The following is a 20,485-nucleotide window of genomic DNA, read 5'->3' as shown; positions in this document are numbered from 1 at the left end:
GTATTGGACACAATTGGTTCTGTTTGGACATCAGATTGATTTTTAGGAGTCACGGAATTAGGATTTAGGCTAAGTCTGGTTGTGGGTGTTATAGGTTGTGGGGTTTTAGTGAGATCAATTGTTTCAACATTTTCATATGCTAAATGACTTCCTGGTTCAGTTTTGCCCTCAGTCAAGATCGGACAGTTCCTTATCTGATCTGCATGTCTTCGTATAGTTTTGTCTTCACACCTGATATCATACATGACATTCCCATTCCTCTTAAGGATGGTTCCTTGGTGCCATTTCTCCCCTGTTCTCGAAAAATTTTTGTAGATTACGTTGCTTCCGATTGCAAGGTCTGTAGATTTACCTGTGTCGTAACTCATCATTCTAGCTTGGTTTTTGATCACATTTTGTAGAACTGTGTTCGATTTTACCAGATCAATTGACGTGATTAATTCTCGATTTAGCATGAGCTGGGCGGGTGAAACCCCTGTTGTACCATGAGGCGTTCTTCGATAGTGCAACAAAAAATTTAAAAGTTTGGAGTTAGTTTTCCCTGGTTTATCTAGAGTCTTCCGTAGATTTTGCTTCAGGATGCCAACATAACGTTCTGCCTGGCCATTGGAACTTGGGTGAAATGGTGCTGTTGTGATATGTTTGATTTGGTATTTCTTTAGAAAATTTTGGAATTCATGCGAGGTGAAAGCTGTCCCATTGTCCGATACAATACAGGAACAAAAACCCCAACGGGAAAATAACTCTTCCAATATATTTATGGTGCTATCTGAGGTACATTTTGAAGTTGAAAATATTTCTGGCCATTTAGAGTATGCATCAACTGCGATAAAATAATTTTGGCCGTGAAACGGACCTGCGTAATCTATGTGAACTCGTTGCCACGGTCCACTTGGATACTCCCATGCATGCATTTTCTCTTTCTTTGGCATAGGACTTTGTTTTTGACATGCTTCACAATGCCTGACATATTCCTCTATATCTCGGTCAATCCCTTCCCAGTAAACATGTGACCTTGCTAGGGTTTTCATCTTAACCATTCCAAAATGACCTTCATGGAGTTCTTGAAGTATTTTTGTCTGAAGTTTCCTGGGGATTACTACTCGGATCCCTTTCATGATACAGCCATCTTGAATCGTCCACTCCCCCAATCTGTCTTGTTGAACCTGCCTACTTCCTTCTTGAATAGACCTTTTAAGCTGAGATAAATAAGTGTCTTCATCAGTTTCATTTGCAATTTGCTCTGCCGTAACTGGTAGAATATTTAATTGTTCAAGTTGGAAAATTTCTGCCGCGTCAGTAGTCTTTTTGTTAGATTTAATCAAAAATCTGGAGCAAAAATCAGCATTGAAGTGTTGGTCGTGCTTTTTGTACCTAATTTCATAGTCGAAACCTTGGAGGAAGATCGAATAATGAAGAAGTCGTGTAGTGCTAAGTGAGGGTGCTCCCTTTTCAGCGTTAAAGATTGAAGCCAAAGGTTTATGGTCACTGTAGAGTATAAAATGTCTGCCATAAATGTAGTTAAACAATTTCTTAACGACCCATACAATTGCAAGGGCTTCACGATCTATCTGTGAATATCTCATTTCGCTAGGTGTAAGACTCCGACTAACAAATATCACTGGTCTTTCCGACCCATCCGGATATTGATGGGACAGAACTCCTCCTATTCCATAGGGACTAGCATCAGTTGCTACAATCAAAGGTTTAGCAGGATCATAATAATCGAGAACTCTATCAGAGACTATTTCCTTTTTGATCGCGTTGAACGCAGTATCTGCATTTTGAGTCCATTGAAATGTCTTATTTTTCTTCATTAAGTCATAAAGAGGTCTCATCAAGTCAGCAGCTTTTGGAATAAAACGGGAATAATACGAAACAAACCCTATGAAAGAGCGTAGTTCTGTGAGGTTTGTAGGAGGTTTTGCGTCCACAATAGCCTGAATTTTATCTTCAGTCTTCTTGATCCCTTCACGATCTAACTTATACCCTAGGTACGTTCTTCTTGATCCCTTCACGATCTAACTTATACCCTAGGTACGTTATTTCATCAGTCAAAAATTCACATTTCTCACGTTTGAGACGAATATTATTTTCTTTACAAATAGTGAAAAACTTCTCTAAGTTCTGAATATGAGTTTGCTTATCAGGGGAACAAAGCTTGATGTCATCATAAAAAATCTGAATTCCTGAAATTCCATTGAAAATAGACTCCATGGTACGTTGCCATATCGCCGGTGCACTGCTTACACCATACATCAACCTATTTACATTGAATAAGCCTAATGTCGTATTGATAGTCATGAGTTTTGACGCTTCCTCGTCTACCGGTAGATGCATATACGCTTCCCTAATATCAAATTTAGAGAAGTATCTAGCACCACTAACTTTGCTCAGAATTTCTTCAATTGTCGGAATCGGGTGTTCATCAGGAATAATGTGTTTATTTACAGTCACCCTGTAGTCCGCTACAAGCCTAATATTACCATCCGGTTTAATGACTGGAATCACCGGGGTCGCCCACTCTGAATGGGTAGTTTTAGATATTAAATTTAAATTCTCTAGTCTGTGAAGTTCATCTTCAACCCGCTTTTTTAGCGCAAATGGTACAGGTCGAGCCCTACAAAATACAGATTTTGTATTTTCTTTTAAATGAAGGGAAGCTACAACATCCTTAATACAGCCTACTTCCTTGAGAAACAAATCCTGGTAATCATTAACAAGATTTTTGATTCTATTTACAAAGTTGTCATCACTAATGTGTTTAATACTGGCCCAATTCAATTTAAAGGTATAAAGCCACTCCCTGCCAAAGACTGTGTCATAATTTCCTTTCACAAGATATAGTTTAGATAATTTCTCTTGTTCATCATATTTAACCTTAACCATAACATAACCACTAACTTTTATTTTTGATTTGTCATAGGTTACCAACAGTAGGTTAGATGGTTTAATCTGGCCTCCAATACCTAGATCATGAAATTTGTGCTCCGACATTACCGAATAGGTACTACCGGTATCCAGTTCCATCGATACCAATTTATCATTTAGCTTAACATCCAACATGATTTTTTCATGCGGATCAACACTACTTTTAATATGAAATATGTCAGCACATTCATCAACATTTGATTCAGTATCGCTCATGACATTTGAATGATTTGCCTGTAATGTACATACTCGGTTAGGCCTAGGAAATTTCCCACACACTTTTGCTAAATGTCCTACTTTTGAACATTTATGGCACTTAGAATTGTAATATTTACATTTATTGGCAAGGTGAAAATTTGATCCACAGCGAAAACAAACAGTAGTAGGTGAAGACCTATTAGAACCTTGTTTGAATGTGTCCCTATCTTGCTTAGAACCTGCTTCTCCCCTAAAATTGGTCGAACTTGACCTATTGCTCTTGCTGCCATAACTCTGGGTCTTTTTATTTGGAAAATATTTAACTCTATCAGAGGGACCTAACTTAGAAACATTTCCCTTCCAATATTTGATATCCCTAGCATGCAAATTCTCAACCCCTTTGTCAGCTAACTCGTCAGCCAAAGCCTTTTTCACCGCCTCATCAAGGGTTAGGTTAGGTGTCCTTAGAAAATAATTTTGGGTTTGCTTATTCCTAATACCTGTAGTGATTTGATCTAATATTTCTTCTTGAAGTCGCTCCTCCGTCTCAAAACCACAATGAACGCTGAGTTTTTTCAAACTACTTAAGAAATCATTAAATGATTCATTTTCTCCCTGTTTCCGAGCACGGAATCTTTGCTTTTCAACACTAGGTAGAGGTTTGGGTGAAAGGTGGGAACATAAGGATTTTTTAATTTGGTCATAGCTTAGTTCTTTGGGCGTTTTAGGCCATGATATTGATTTTAACTTTTTGTAAATCTCCTGACCCACACTACTAATGAACAATAAAACTTGGTCAGCGGTACTCACCCCATTAAGTTCACAATAGCACTCAAACCTGTCCAGATACGAATCAAAGTCTTCCGCATTATTGTCATATTCTTGAAATAATTGAATCCTTCCGAAGTTGGAAGATGTGGGTGCTGTAGCCGTTTGTCCAAGTCCAGGTGTGGTTGGTTGCCCTTCTCCATCGTTCTTAGGCATCCTCGTCGCCAGTTTGTCGCATCAGGGAGTTGGAAAGAGACGCATCATCAGTGGTAGAATAAAATTGTATTTTGAAAGAAAGAAAACACCTGTAACAATTACAATTGCTGTAGCCTATTATAGCCTAATAAAATCTTAAGCTGTAAAACATTTATTTGAAGTTATATTTATTTGAAATTTTAATATTGCAAATTTGGATTAATTATACAAAACAAAAGTATTAAACAAAACATTAAATGAATTTAGACACAATGTTTTATGTATATAAAATAGCAATTGAGGTTATGAACATGTGACTTTAGCCTAACATTATTAATAACAATATTCTTACCTTAAAAGGTGTTTGCTTGATACAGAAACATGTTAGAAGTACAGAAGAGATGAAATTTACAAAACTTGAAAAAGAAATTGAAATAGTTATGGCGATTAGAATTGATAATAAAATATGGCTAGGCCGAAAACATTAGACATCTCGTTGGCTGCATTACATCATTACAATCATTGGCGGAACATAGAAGAAGAACTAACGAACTTAAGATTTTCTATTGCTCAGTGCAATGCCATTAGAATTAGAACATAATCGGTGCTACATGATAACTCTTATACAATATAAAATATAATTTCTTCAAAAAAATAATAGATTTCTTCAATAATATAAAATAACAAAAATATATATAATTCTTCCAGTCTATATACAACAAGTATTTACTATATAAATACTATATTAAGTACTTTTAGAGTACGGGGATTCGTGGCCCGGGGTTATTGTTGATCGACGGCCTAAAATGGGTTCACGACATAGAGCGTTAGCCGAGATCAAGATTAGCCGAGACCAATGCTGGCCGTCGCTCAACAGCAGGGATTTACGGGGGATTTTCATTGGAAAGTTGGCAACAGCCACATGGGCTACCTGCCGGGCCGCTGCTCACGGTCTACGAGCCCCAAAACAATAGGATGACGTTGCGTCATAAATTATTATGATTGGTTCATAAATTATTGTAATTATACAGGGTGTTTACTGATATTGTATAAAAGGTTGTGGACTTGCACTTAAATTCATTATAAACTAAAGTTTAAAGTTACTGGATTTATCCTTGAATTATGAATAATACACTTCTACTGAATACATTTCATTGAATCGGGAAAATACAATTATGCCAGTACTTTAATAAAATTTGTTTAAATAAATCTTGGTAATGATTGCAAACTAAAATTATATCACCAATTGTTTTCAAATATAAGCCATACTTTATCAGGTTTGCAGTTTTATCCAAACATTCAAATTATTTCATAAAATGACTGTTCTTTTCAAATATTTATGATTATCTTTTATGTATCAGTAATATAAAAAAACAAAAGTTGGAGGAACAACTGGCTATTATAGGAGATGCCCTCATATGTAAAAAATAATGATATAAAACGTAAATGTTTTTGTTTGAAAGTGATTGTAATATAGGTGCCGTAGATTATTTTTTATTGAGAAACAAATAAATATTGAACATTAGTAATAGGCTAATTGATATTAGAATATTTCATTACTGTACTTACTGTGTAGAGGAGTGGAATTTCAAAATCAGATGGCATTATGTAGACACCCTAGTTAGTGTTAATAGTTCACACTCTTTTCAATACCTCAGCATGTAGACACCTTATTTGACTGGGTTTAGTCAGACTGTTAAGCATGAGAGATCTTAGGTGGAAGAAAACAGGTTATAATAAAAACAAATATTTTGTTGTAATACAACGTTTTGGATATTTAACTATAGAATTTATCTTTTACCTCAGGAAATTGAAGCAATTTATTGTAAAGTCCAATATGACAAATATTAAGAAATTATCAGATGAAAAGGTCTTTAACAACTGTTAAATCATAAACATATAATAGTATAATATAAACATAATAATATAAACATAATAATATAAACATATAATTTAAAACTGACAAAATCAAATGTGGATACTTAAATAAATTGACCTATATTAATTATACAATAAAAATTCATAGACAAACCTAACAACAGTGTTTGTTCGAACCATTTTTATTTTGCAATTATTCGCCTGAAATAAAAGGGGACAAAAGTGCTAAAATAAATATAATATAGTTACTTAATAAAATTGAATGTCAATTTAAATTTATATAAATATGTTAAGCTATTAATTATATTTTTTGTTTGTAATTAATTAAAATGTGTCAACAGCAATTTTTTACGATGTTTTGCATGTTTTCGACAATCAGTAGTAAAAAATAAAAAAAAAAATACTATGTTGAGGGTAATGAAATTGTTCGGAATTTAATGGCGAATTCAAATATAACATTCTTTTTGCTAACAAAAAAATAAAAATAAACGAGCAAATGAGATAATCCCGACATGATGTCAACTTAAACCTGCCCCCCAGCATGTTTAAGTTTAAGTCCAAAACCATTGTTATTTTCGCCCGAGATTATTCTATTTGCGCTAGTCCATGACTCATGAACCCAACATGTTTATATTTGTTTGTCATAATTGGGTGAAGTTTAACTGTCTACGCCCGAGCGCGGATAACCTCGTACTTGTGAACCCGATTTCTAAGCCGCGGCACCCCCCTTCCATATATTTTGAATTTCTACTACCTTAAGTTTGATGTTGGACCAAATTTTGACTAGCCTAATAGTAGCCTACACAACAAAGCCATGGGCTTATTGGCTGGTTTCTGTGTAGTTTTTTTTATCTAATGATCTGCATTGTACGTGTTACTAAATTTACAGAAAGTAAATAAAAATACTTCTAATACAGTAGAGTCCCGCAAACTCGGCGTAATGTGGACTGGAAGGGTGCCGAGTTTGTGAAATGCCGGGTTATCGGGAACTAGGGTTAAAAATCAGAACAATTTAGCTTTTTAACCACCTTTTTTATTTATATTTATATTACAAGTCAGTATTAAGTCATCAGATATAGTACAACAAATCCTTAGTACCAGTTGCGAATAATTTGACTAAAGCTGACTAGAATCCAGCTTAACTCGGACTCAAAAAATCACTAATTTTCTGAGCCAGGTGATGGCCAAGTTATCCAGACTGCCGGGTTATCGAGTCCCGAGTTTGCGGGACTCTACTGTAATACTTTAAACATATATTTACACTTATACTGTTAACTCGCAAGACGATATATAAAAGATGGTAAGTAGTGATTGATTACGAATGGCCATTCTGATCATCATCAGAACCGATAGGCTAATGGCAAGAATCTCAAATTAAGACCAAGATGGCGGACAACCAACACATTCTGTGAAAGTGCTCCACCAGTTTAGTGCAGTTTAAGTGGGTTAAACCAACAAAAGATCCATTAAATGTGCTACAAAACCTCTAAAACTTATGTAAGTTAAACTCACACATTTTTAACATATGAAACTCAATGAAACTAAGAAAAATCAATACTAAAGCAACTCACCTTGTGATGACCTACCAATTTCTAATGGAATTATAAAGGAATCATTTATAAGAATAAGAATACCAAGCATTTTCAAATCACTCTTTTAAAGGAAAAGAAATATTACAAATTTAATTTTTAGCACTAAAATTCAAGATAAACCATCTCATTTGTAAATTCAATAAACTGCCAGTCAGGGAATACTAGGCTTCAACATAATTCCAACTCATCACTATACGTCACAGCCAAACTAGGTGACACAGACTGAGGCAATAACACTGCTGACGACACAATCTGACGACATAGCTGGTAGACATCAACACTGCTGACTCTGTAACTAACGTCATAGCTAGCAGACAAACAGACATAGCACACTGCTGATCAACAACAGTTGTGTGTTCAGACAACTAGCCTCTCCAACTGAGGTAGAATTATGTATAAAGCAGGTGATTTAGTTTTTGCAAAGATAAAAGGCTACTGTTTCTGGCCTGCAGAAATAAAGGAGACTGTTCCAAAGAAAAATGATAGACAACCACAGTATACTGTTTCTTTTTTTGGAGATAATAAAACAGCTAAACTAAAGGAAAGTGATGTATGTCTTTACTCAGAAAACAAAGCAATATATGGTAAACCTAAACAAGACAATTTCAAAAATAAATATTTTAATGCAGCTTTAAAAGAAGCAGAAATCGCTTTTGCAAGGAAATCAAGCAAAACTGATGATAAGCATTGCTCTGAAAGTCAAACCTCAGACGACACCTTGCTTAGCTGCATCACTCAAAGTCATACCTCAATTAACAAGCCCGAACCTATGTTAAACAATTTAAATCTTACCATGGACGATTTTCAAAACATTGTACAGAATTTTGATACAGAAGAGAATGATTTGGAAAGTTCTCTTAACCTAGCAGCGGAGGTTGGAAATGCTCTCCTTGAAGAAAACAATAAACTTAGAGAGGATGTACACAAGCTGAGTCTCGAAAATGCCAAACTGTCTTTTCAAGTAACAAAAATAAAAAATGGAAATGAAGCAGCAGCTTGGGAAGAAAAAATAGACACACTATTAGACCAAAATGAAAGATTGTTAATGAAAAACAACTCGTTAGTGGAAACCATCAATAATCTTGAAAAACAGCTCGACAATGAGAAGATGCTTCGCAGAGACTTAGAACACACCTTTGAAGAATTGGACAAGGAAAAAGAAGACACATTAAAAAAATATGAACAAGAAACTCAACAACTTAAACAGAACATAAAAGATCTGACACAAAAACACAATGAAGTTAAGCTGGATGAAAAAGAGGAAAATCTGGTTAGTACAAAGCCTGCTGTAGCCCAGACCCATCAATGTATAGCTGCTGGTCACAGTCCTTTCCTCTTAGCTGAACTTGCTCAAATTAAAATGAAACAAAATCAAATGGAACACGTCATTAACACCCTGAAAATGCAGATGAACAAAGAGATTTCTAACACCATTTCTCCGACAACTCATACAAATCCTTCCATTCCAACACCAAGTTCATTAAAAAATAAAAGGGCTCAAAGAAATCATAACAGAACTAACATATTCAGCGTATCCCTGCAAAATGCTAAATACCTAGAACAAACAAATCACAAACTTGCTACTGACTGCCGAGAAATAACCAGCAAAACCTTCAAAAACACAACGTGGAGAGCCAGACAAACTCCAACGAAAAAACTGCAAACTGAAACAACAACCGGGAGAGTCAGACAAACTCCTACTAAAAAACTGCCAACCGAGACTACAACAGGGAGAGTCAGACAAACTCCTACTAAAAAACTGCCAACCGAGACTACAACAGGGAGAGTCAGACAAACTCCTACTAAAAAACTGCCAACCGAGACTACAACAGGGAGAGTCAGACAAACTCCTACTAAAAAACTGCCAACCGAGACTACAACAGGGAGAGTCAGACAAACTCCTACTAAAAAACTGCCAACCGAGACTACAACAGGGAGAGTCAGACAAACTCCTACTAAAAAACTGCCAACCGAGACTACAACAGGGAGAGTCAGACAAACTCCTACTAAAAAACTGCCAACCGAGACTACAACAGGGAGAGTCAGACAAACTCCTACTAAAAAACTGCCAACCGAGACTACAACAGGGAGAGTCAGACAAACTCCTACTAAAAAACTGCCAACAGAAACTGCAACAGGGAGAGTCAGACAAACTCCTACGAAAAAACTGTCATCTGAGACCTCAACGGAACAAGTATCAACAGGGGGAACCAGCCAAACCCCGCCACAAAAACTGTCACAAGTGTCACAAACAGTAAAAGCTCAAGAAAGCCTGAAAGAGACTAAAAATAAAAATAAACTTCCACCCCTAAATGCTAAGCCAAAGAGCAAAGACGAGGATTACAATGATTTCTTTGTAAAAAATATAGGATTTTATTCAGAACATATGAAGAAGCATTATGGATATTTAGTAAAAAGGGAGGCTGCATCGCTACAGGATAATAACTTTGTTTTTTCCTCACCTTCTCAGATTATTCCAACGCAGCCTGATTTTACTTTAAGAAAACTGCAAAAATCAGCAGAGACAAGAGAAACGCAACCTGACTGTTTTTTAGACAATCGAGTCAGGATGTAAACTCCAAACTCATCCTGCTGCACCAAAATACACAGGAAGTCTCAAATAAAATAAATAGACTACAGCACCTTTTAGAAGAAACCAAACCTGACATAGTAATTCTGACAGAACATGGACTGAAACCTGAGACAATAAGTAGCACCGTCATAGCTACTGGATTCTGCCTCAAGGCTCACTATAGTAGAATAGAACACAGAAAAGGAGGTGTTTGCATTCTTGTAAAAGAAAGCCTTGATAGCAGCACAGTAGCCATAGATGTTTCCAAGTACTGTAAAGAACTGTTATTTGAAGCAGCTCTTATAAAAATAAAATTCAAGAACTCAAATCTGTTTGTACTGGGAACCTACAGACCCCCAAACGGAGACCTTGAGGAATCATTAAACACCTTTACAGAACTAATTGAGGAAACAAAAATTGAAAATTCCCCTTTTATCATCATGGGAGATATTAACGTTGATTTGTGTAACCCAAACAGGAAACACATTATCTTAAATGAAACTCTTGCTATGCACAACATCCAGAGACTACAGCTTCCACCTACGAGAATAACAAATCTAACACAAACCTCCATTGACTGGATATGTACAAATATGGACACAAACCAACTCACTCCAGAAATCATCAATGCAGGACTTTCGGATCATACTGCTCAACTCTGTACTGTAAACTTCAACTCACACATCAACTCAAGTTATCCTGCCCAAATTGGACGCTGTCTAAAAAATAAAAACCTGCAAGACCTCAAGTATCTTCTCAGTCAAGAAAACTGGCTTAGTGTTACCTCAATAAACAATGCCGAAGAAGCTTTTAAAACTTTTAGTAACATAGTGAGAGTAGCTATGGATGCAGCCTGCCCCCAAAAGAAGATAAAAATACAAAGAAAACATAAACTAAAATTCTCCATGGACCCAGAAGCAGTGAGACTTAAAGCCGAATTTCTTAAAGCTCTAAGAAAGTTTGAGGTGACGGGAAATCCAGATGACAGAAGGGTTTCTATTGAAAATAAAAAGAACTATGACCTGTACTTGAAAATGATGCGGAAAAAGGTTAACTCTGACCAGTTGATGAAAGCTGAAAATAAATCTAAAGCTATCTGGGAAACAATAAACACAGTGTGGTCCAAAAAGGAAACATCCCTAAATGAAATAACCCTTCAAGTAGATGGCCAACTCATAAGTAATGTGACCCATGTTGCAGAGCATTTGAATACATTTTTTACACAAGTAGGAGAAAAAACAGTAGAGAAACAAAAACACCTAAAGACCACAGCTCAAACTCCTGACGTAACTCAAACAGGTCCACTGTTTTCCTCCTTTCAAAGCACAGACGAGAAGGAAGTTAAAATGATTATAAACAAACTTAAAGCAAAAAACTCGTCTGGAATTGATGAAATCTCGTCAAAAATACTTAAGCATTGCTGCAATGAACTAGCACTACCATTGGCTGATTTGATAAATAAGTCCCTAAAACAAGGCATCTTTCCTTCACTACTTAAAATAACTAAAGTATACCCGAAATTTAAAAAAGGTAGCACATTAGAAGCAAGCAACTACAGACCAATTTCCCTCGTTTCCACCTTCTCCAAAATATACGAAAAAGTTGTTTTAAAAAGACTTTTAGACCACTGCACAAATCACAACCTACTAAACAACCTTCAACATGGATTTACAAAAGGGAAATCCACAACAACAGCAATAATTCAGATGGTTGAGTCCCTGATTGACAGCCTAGATGAAGGAAATCTAACAACAGGAATCTTTCTTGATTTCAGTAAGGCATTTGACTGCCTTGACCACCAGCTAATCATTAAAAAGCTGGATTCCCTGGGGGTATCAGGGATAGTAAGAGAATGGTTTCAAAGCTACCTTACAGACAGGAGTCAGTTTGTAGAACTAAGGCACAGAGATAACAGCCTAATAAGAAAAACAAGATCAAATTTTCAACCAATAAATCGAGGAGTTCCCCAAGGTTCAGTTATGGGTCCGGTACTGTTTATTCTTTTTACCAACGATTTGCCGCAACAAATAGGAGACGCCTGCCTTACTCTTATGTATGCTGATGACACAACCTTAGTGTTTAATGAACCACTAGCTGAAAATCTAGAAGTAAAATCCTATGTGTCACTCAGTATGGCCTACCAATACTGCTATAACAATGATCTCGCAGTAAACACGTCTAAAACAACTCAAATAGCTTTTGGCCGTAAATCTCAAGAAGTGCCACGACTCCCAGATGTAGAAGTGGAAGATGAAGCTAAGTTTTTGGGCATCACACTCGACAAGAATTTAACCTGGACCCCTCATGTGGACAATATATGTAAAAAATTAAGTTCAACCATCTATGCTCTTAAACATATAAAAAATGCAACAGATGACATGACAACAAAAGTAGCATACTTTGCACTTTTCGAGTCGCATATGAGATATGGACTTGTAGCATGGGGTGGAACCTCTGCCACTAACATGCAAAGAGTTCTCAGAAAACAAAAAAAGGCAGTCAGAATAACTGCAGGACTCCACAGACTCGACAGCTGCAGGGAAGCATTCAGGTCACTCAAAGTACTTACCCTTGTAGCACTCTACATCCAGGAAGTTGTGTTATTTGCAGTAAGAAATAACCCTACAAGGCGTGGTGAAATGCACCAACACAACCTGAGAAACACCATGCAGTACAACCTTCCACAACATCGCACGGCACAGTTTGAAAAGAAACCTTCATACGCAGGAATGAAAATCTACAACAGGCTACCTCCAGATCTAAGAAGCAAGTCAGAAGATGACCTCAAACCAGCTTTGCATCAATGGCTCATTAATCGACCTTTCTATTCCTTAGAAGAATACCATCAACAGGTCTTTGACTAAACAACACCTCAACCAAACATTTAGAAAAAATTGTAAATTGACGCTACTACTATTTCTTAATGAATGTGTAAATAAAGATTATTTGTCTATTGTCTATTGTCTATTGTCAATGGTATTTACAATTTAAGTTTTCAAAATATTGTAGACTCAACATGATTGCATTTATTATTTTGAGGAAGCCGATTTGTTAATGTTTTTAATCTGAAGCTTTACTAATTTGACTGCAAGTGTCCTTTGTAGTTTGACAAGTTACACAGTTTGACCAATAATGTGTTATTTATTGACTACAGAATAATCCGCCGATCCAGCCTCGAGAGCATGTGACTCCTGGCAACGGCGGCAGTTCCGTCTGGGACGCATTCTCGGCAGTCAAAGACCATCTATTCCGGGCGGAACAGAGCAACTTCTTGTTAGCACGTGCCATTGATGACCTTCCCAACTGTGGTAAGAGATTTTTTATGTTACAAGTTTGATATTAGATTAGTATTTTTTAAATGTTTTGATTAAACATGTATGAAGAATAAATCCTTTCTCTTTACGACCAGGACAATGGCGCAGGATACTCTGAATCACATGATTATCCCCAAAATTGAGCAAACTATTCAGTTTTATGCACCCAATATTAACCAAGAAATCATTTTAAATACATACGTAACTTCAATTTACAACAGTCAATAAGGATCATTCTCACAAAATGCTACAATTTCACAGCTGAAAAAAAATTAATCTAAAAGACTTTTATTTTTACTTCCTTTATTTATATGTATTTAGGAAATTAAATAAAAAGCACCAAGCTTAATTTTCAATGTTAACTATTAAAAATAAAAGAAAAGTCTATAAAGTACATCTCGAGAGTTCAAGTCTAGTTCTAGTCAAGTTCTAGTTCAAGTCTACTATTCCAATTGTAAAAAAATATTATTTTGTAAAAATACACCTAAAATGTGTAGGATATGTTGAACAGTTATTTTAACTACTTAAAAATATGAAATTCATTCTCATTTTGCTACCCATTTGCTAATATTAAAAAAATATTGACATTTTCCCTTTGTTTTAAAGACTAACTAACTTCTAAAACTATAAAACTGGCAATAAAAAAAAGGAAAGTGAATAAATTCTAACCTGATTTTGACAATGGCAAATGAGTGCAGTAGTTGATAACACATAGCGTATAATATATTTGAATACAAAATAATTATAGTTATTACACTTTTCATATGCGTGACCAACTTGGTCCCTTACGTGACTAGACAACGGCATGGCCGATTTAAAAAAACTGTTGTAACGTTATTTTTCATCATAGGTCTTATTTATAAACAAAATCCAAAATGTGCATTGCTAGGTTATGTAAAACAGGGAATACATAATGATGAATAATTATTTTGCTTTTATTATGAAATATGAGGAAAAAATTATGGTAATCTTTGACACTCAGAAAAAACCTATCCTTGAATCTAAATCTCAAGTACAGTATTATTCCGCCATACATCATTAGGCCAATATATATAAATAAACACCAAACGGAAACCTCCATGAAAACTGAAAGTAACTTTTACATAAAGTAAGACATTTACTTATTTCTTTACAAAAACATAACGTCAAAAACACATAGTCAAAGTGAAAAAATGTGTTATTAATTAAATGACCTTGTAAAGGACAGAATATTAATGTTGACAAAATGAATTAATGCTCATCAATGTTCAAATCACCATTATTCTATAAGTTATAGGATACACGATAAGCATAAGAAAATGAGTTTGTTGTTTTTTGTTCAATTATAAAGCAAAACTAATGTGAGACCTCACCATCTATTTCCTTTCAAATAACTTCTGGTGTATCCAACACTAATTTTATCTGGTCCACATGTACTGAAGAAACATCACTTTCATAAGCAGCATACAACTTTGCATTTTTAGCAAGGGGTTTCATAAATATAACCTCTATTTCATTGTTTACAACTTCGCTCTGATATATGCCATTGAACTGCTGACATTTTTTCTTTTCATTTTCAAACTCAACTACAACATACTTTGCGGATTGCAATGTTTCTAGAAAAACATCTTGCCTTTTTCACCAGACAATTATGAATTGGCTGTTTCTCAGATGATCCCAGGATCTCCTCAAAGAATGTGTTTGGGACGTCTTCCTCCGACAAAGTAAATACATATTCAACATTCAGAACCCTTTTCTGCTTTTTCTCAACCATCTGACTTTTTGGTTTTCTCTTCTTACGTGGAGGAGCTTCATCTCTTTTTGTTTCTTAAAAAACTACGTCCTTTAGTATATAATGTTCACAACGCTTCGGAGGACATTGAAAATATGGAAGCTTATTAGCAGTCATAGTGCCATCTGAGTGTACAACCTCATTACTAACTTCCATTAACTTTAACTATCATTATGTTGCTGTTGTTGCGTTAACTTTCATTATGCGCTAAACAGTTAAAAGAGACACCTCGGTTTTCTTTTTATAAAACGGTAGAGGACACCTAATACAAGTATATTTTACAGTCTTTAAGTGCATCAACAAAGTCCTTAGCTGAAGCTATATCATTTCCAAATGCCACTTTGCGATCAGCCAGTCTTTTAAGTGTCCCCCTACCTCGTCCCTGGCACATTTGCTATGGCCGGCCTCAGTATAGTTTCCATGTCAAATACTCAACCTTTTTAAAGTGTTTGGGAACTATTGTTTTAAATAAGTGAAGGTTCATCATATTCCTGTATTGACTACTGGGGCCGTCCGGCACAAAATGTACTGCCTTAGTGTTAGCTTATTGAAGGGATGATCTTTCAATGATCGGGATCATATGAGCCAAACTAGCGTGCGATTGGTGATCTTGCGAAGCTAGCCAACCTTGATTTCCCCATCAAGGTTGTTATACCTAACTCCTGTTTGTAGGGACAGATGTCGCTTTGAGGTACCAAAATGGTACGACTGTACTTCCTGAGAAAGTTTTGCCACATAATTTTGCGTAAAATTGATTCTATAAACTACCTCATCTGGAATCAAGCTACTTATTTTTTTCAATTTCCGTGGTTTGGTGTTCGGCGTAGTAAACATATATTTTGCAATCTTCTAATTCTCTTTTTTATTCAACTTTAATTTAAGAAATCTTTATAACTTCTTTTACTTTCAATGTTCTTTTAATTGTTTTCTTTACATTTATCTTTCTCATCACTTTCTCTTCTTGGACATTTTCCCGCTTGTAATACTAAATTTTGAAGTCCTCCTCAATATTAAAAAATAACCTCTTTGGCTTTACATTCTTTGCATGCTCCCATCATGCATTTCTCTTTGTCGGGAGAACAAGTGACCACTTTTAGTACTTCATTAGACTTTATTTTTCTTTCCTCCCCTGTGATCATAAGTTGCTGGGTGTTCCAGCTTTCAGAAATAAAATAAAAGAAATGTATATAACTGTGAATGAAAAACCTCAAATTTTGTAAATAGATTAAAATAGAATTTTGTGCTTGTATGTATACTTCCTGATTAGATTATACTTTCTGTTATTAGTTTTATTTAGTATCAGTAAATTGACAAAAGTTATCCTGTAAAGCAGTATGTACTGAGGAACGCTTGCTAAATAAAGGCATTTTTGATTTGATTTGATTTTTCTTTTCTTTTTTTCCTGGCAGTGGTGGATTTACCTACGGCGCCGCCCCTAGGCCCGTTCGGCCGGCCGCCCCTTTGTGTTCCGCGATTGAGGAAAGGTTTCAGCGTAAAAGCAATATTAAACTTCCCGTTGTTGGCATGCTTATTAATACATTTTCCAGGAAAAACATAGTCACTATATCAGTAGGGCCTACTTTATATTAAAGTTGTATTAACAGGTTTTAAGAAAAACATATATTTTGTTGTTGAGACAAGAATAAATATGAATATGAATAGCCTAAATTAATCGCCGAACGCATTGCCGTTCTTGACTAAATTCAATTAAAATGTATTCGGCTTAAATTGGTTTTGTTTTGGTTTTTCTTATAATTTCTATGAAATTATTAATACATATATATATTTGAATTTAGGTGTTCACGTAATAGGGCTGCTGATTATATTAAATTACAGTAGTAAAAGTACAACAGAGAACCCTAAAAATTATATTTCTAGTAGATATATATATTCTAGTTAGTTATATATATTATATACAGGGTCTTTTTAAAAGAATGCCGGGATTTTAAATGATAATTGCTTGGGTAATATTCAAGGCAACTAAACGTTTTATACGTAATATTGAAACTAAAATAGCTAAGTTTTGTTTCTCCTGTAGCAAGGGAGGAAATTTTGACCTTGACATGCGCAAAACAGGTGCACGGTGGTAGGCCAATATTATGACCCATACGCCAGTCGCTTCGCTAGTATGACGTTTACGGCACAACAGAAGACACAAATTGTAATCTGAAGCTTTTAAATCTACCACTTGCACGTCTGTTTCACAATTATCATTACTTTTAATTTCAATAGCAACATTCGAACCATTCAACAATCTTACACAACAACAACAACCAATACGATCAAACAATCTTTTAACAATCAATACGAATCTTTGTATTTGTCGGTATCAGAGATTTCAACTGTATTGACAGTTTGAACTTTAACACTATCATTGTCTGTCGTATTAGTTATCGCACTCGTACTTGGGTTAACAGAGAACTCGTCATGTTTGCTTTAATTTTCTTGTTGACTATTTTCATTTACTTGTTCTTTTTTACAAAAATAACTGTCCACTTTTTCCACAGATTTTAAAAGGGAAGTCTCTCTCACGCTTTTCCTTTGACTGTTTGCGGAATGCTGCTCCACTTAACTTTTTTCGTTTTACACTCATTATTGTTATTTTCTTCATGCATATTTACGAAATTTAAATTACTAAAAAAGTAAAAAAATCAAAAGCGGTTACACACAAAATTAGTTTTTTCTTTTAAATTGAATAAATACCGGTAGGGCCTTTTATTAATAAATTTTACATTTTAGATTAAACTATATTACATTAATTCGATTAAATTATTTAGATTATATATTGTTCTGCCAAAACAAAAATAATTTTAACTGACCTTTTCACGATTTTAACTGATTAGATTCCACGAATCCATTCAGTTATTTGTTATGGGCCTACTATTATACTTTATGCATTTAAATTAACTAGAGGACCCAATCTGCTTTGCAGAGTTAAAATAAATAGCAGTTACCCATGGGCTTCACCCGCTTGACTTGTATTGTGCTCGCTACTGCTACTCGCAGTCCTGAGTCTATATTATGTCTGCATCTGCACGTCGGGACATGAACGTGACACATCTTCACCGATCGATAATCACCTGGCGCCCGCCGCCCGTAGTCACACCGCCCGTCACGTTACCCGCTGCCTGCCACCGCCAGTCGCCCTTCAACGGCGGGCGCCCTGGCTCAACGGCTGGCGCCCCTAGGCACGTGCCTAGTGTGCCTTATGGTAAATCCGCCACTGTTTCCTGGGCACATGCAACTAATGTTATCTTGTTTGAAACTATAAAGACTATAAATGATAAAGTAATAATAAAAACCGGAAAAATCTGTTATATTAAGACCTGTTGTTGCTGAAGGCAGCCTCCAAAACACTGCTGCTCAGTCTCAGTGAATGCTATGAATGTTATAATTTCAGGTGATGTACGTCATGTGGACCAAGACCTGTTGTTGCTGAAGGCAGCCTCCCATGCCATGCTGCTCAGTCTCAGCCAATGTCTTTATATACTTCAACACCAACAGTCCACCAGTGAAGGGATCAGCAACTTTAAAAACTCAAAGGGTAACTCTGACCACGCCAACTGCTCCTCCTCCCATTCCAAGAAGAAATTCGTCCTCTAACCTTAGACTTTCACTGTACGCATCTCACTTTCCAGTTTCCCAGATTGGGCGTTTTATTTTGTTACTTAACAATGTTATAAATATGTTTATATTTTTGTACTCTTTGTATAGTTATTGTTGTTAAATCAATTGCATCTCTAATTCATGTTCTGTAGTTTTGAAAATCACTCCAATGAATGTGTCTAGTACAACGATCTATAGTGAACACTGGACCGAGCTCTCAGAGTTAACCTCTCAATAATTTAATTCACATCTACCATTTGTAAATGTCTTTGCTTTGCCAAGTTTTCTATACAAAAACACGCCTTGCAACACATTTTTTTTTCTTGTTTATTGGTAAAATATGTTGTTAATTTTTTTATCAAACTTCCCCAATAGGGAGGAAACTATCACTGTTGGTGGAATGATAATTTTTTAGTTTCATTACCCCAGAGGCCAAAAACACTATTCGTTCAAATTCATACATGTGTGTTTGTGTCTGTGAGACACAACACAAGCAAGATAACTTATAGAAATTACCCCAAGTTTTATAACATTTTGTACAAATGTGTAAACCTATGTTTGTTGGAATGAACTTGGGGTATATGGGATAAAATTAGGTTTTCCTTTTTTTCGCCCTCAAAACATCATGTTTTGTAATTTTGTTGAATACCTGTTTGTAGAGCTTCGACAAAAATTAATACAAACAGGAATCTCCCTCTTACGCCGACACCTTTTAACCAAACATCAGTTTAACTGGACTACACTCAGCAGAAGCACAGAAAACATACTACTATAACCCAGAATGCCAACCGCATGGTAAAAAACATTAAGTGTTTTGAGAGAGCTTTGCCTGTCAATCGTAGGCAGCGCCACCAGCGTTGCTATGCTGAGTGCATGGCAACGCTGGTGGCGCTGCCTACGATTGACAGGCAAAGCTCTCTCAAAACACTTAATGCTTTTTACCACGCGGTTGGCATTCTGGGTTATAGTTATGTTTTCTGTGGCAGAAGTGACATCTCTTTAACTGGACTGGTTTGCAGGAAGTGGGCAGTACTGAAACGACTTTCTCGTGGGAAAGATTTGAGACCAGTGATCACGTGTCTAAATACAATGCTCTCCCAAATTTAAGTAAAATATTTGGTGTAGTTTATGAGAGATTCCAATTTTAGAGGACAAGTTTTAGGGGACGTTGGTTAAACCAGAAACCTCGTTATCCAGGCTGGCCTAAGTCTCAAGGAGTTTTTAGGAATCTGGATAAGAGGGAGACTTCTGTATAAGCGTTATTGTATGCCTAATGGTTACAGAGAAAATCTTTAAAAACTGTACATTTCAAATTCCCCAATTGGCTAGATATTTTTTATATTCTAGTACATGTAACTTTTAAGACTGTTTAAGCACTTCTCATTCTTAAATTTTGCTTAGTTCAAATAGTTTTAAACCACGAAAAGTACTGCTGTGGGAAAGAGGCATAAGTTTGAAAATCCAAAGATTGTAGCTGTCAAACTAACTTTATAAAATGCAGTGCTCGTTCCAGTGTCTTATAGGCTAGTTTGTTAGTTTAGTGAGCATTACCCTTAGGGATAGCTAAATATTAGTTGTGATCGTATAAACTGATTAAATCATTAGTAAATGCAAGTTGTATTTATTTCATCTAATGAAATCTTTTTGTAAGTTATGTATA

General features: G+C 35.6%; 1 protein-coding gene across 1 annotated transcript in view; it reads left to right on the top strand.

The window, feature by feature from the left end:
• The window catches only part of LOC128997822 (oxysterol-binding protein-related protein 11-like), a 30,132-nt gene extending 10,877 nt beyond the window's left edge, over window positions 1-19,255 (top strand). The window contains exons 5-6 of the mRNA XM_054423564.1: window positions 13,289-13,442; window positions 18,620-19,255. Of these exons, the coding sequence (XP_054279539.1) occupies window positions 13,289-13,442; window positions 18,620-18,822 (357 nt within the window). The 3' untranslated portion in view covers window positions 18,823-19,255. The remainder of the gene's footprint in view (window positions 1-13,288; window positions 13,443-18,619) is intronic.
• Window positions 19,256-20,485: the final 1,230 nt, after the last annotated feature.

Source organism: Macrosteles quadrilineatus, unplaced genomic scaffold, assembly GCF_028750875.1.
Source record: "Macrosteles quadrilineatus isolate MER2022 unplaced genomic scaffold, UCM_ALF_1.0 Scaffold_7__1_contigs__length_78375512, whole genome shotgun sequence".
NCBI lineage: Eukaryota > Metazoa > Arthropoda > Insecta > Hemiptera > Cicadellidae > Macrosteles > Macrosteles quadrilineatus.
This window is presented reverse-complemented; position numbering and strand designations above follow the sequence as displayed.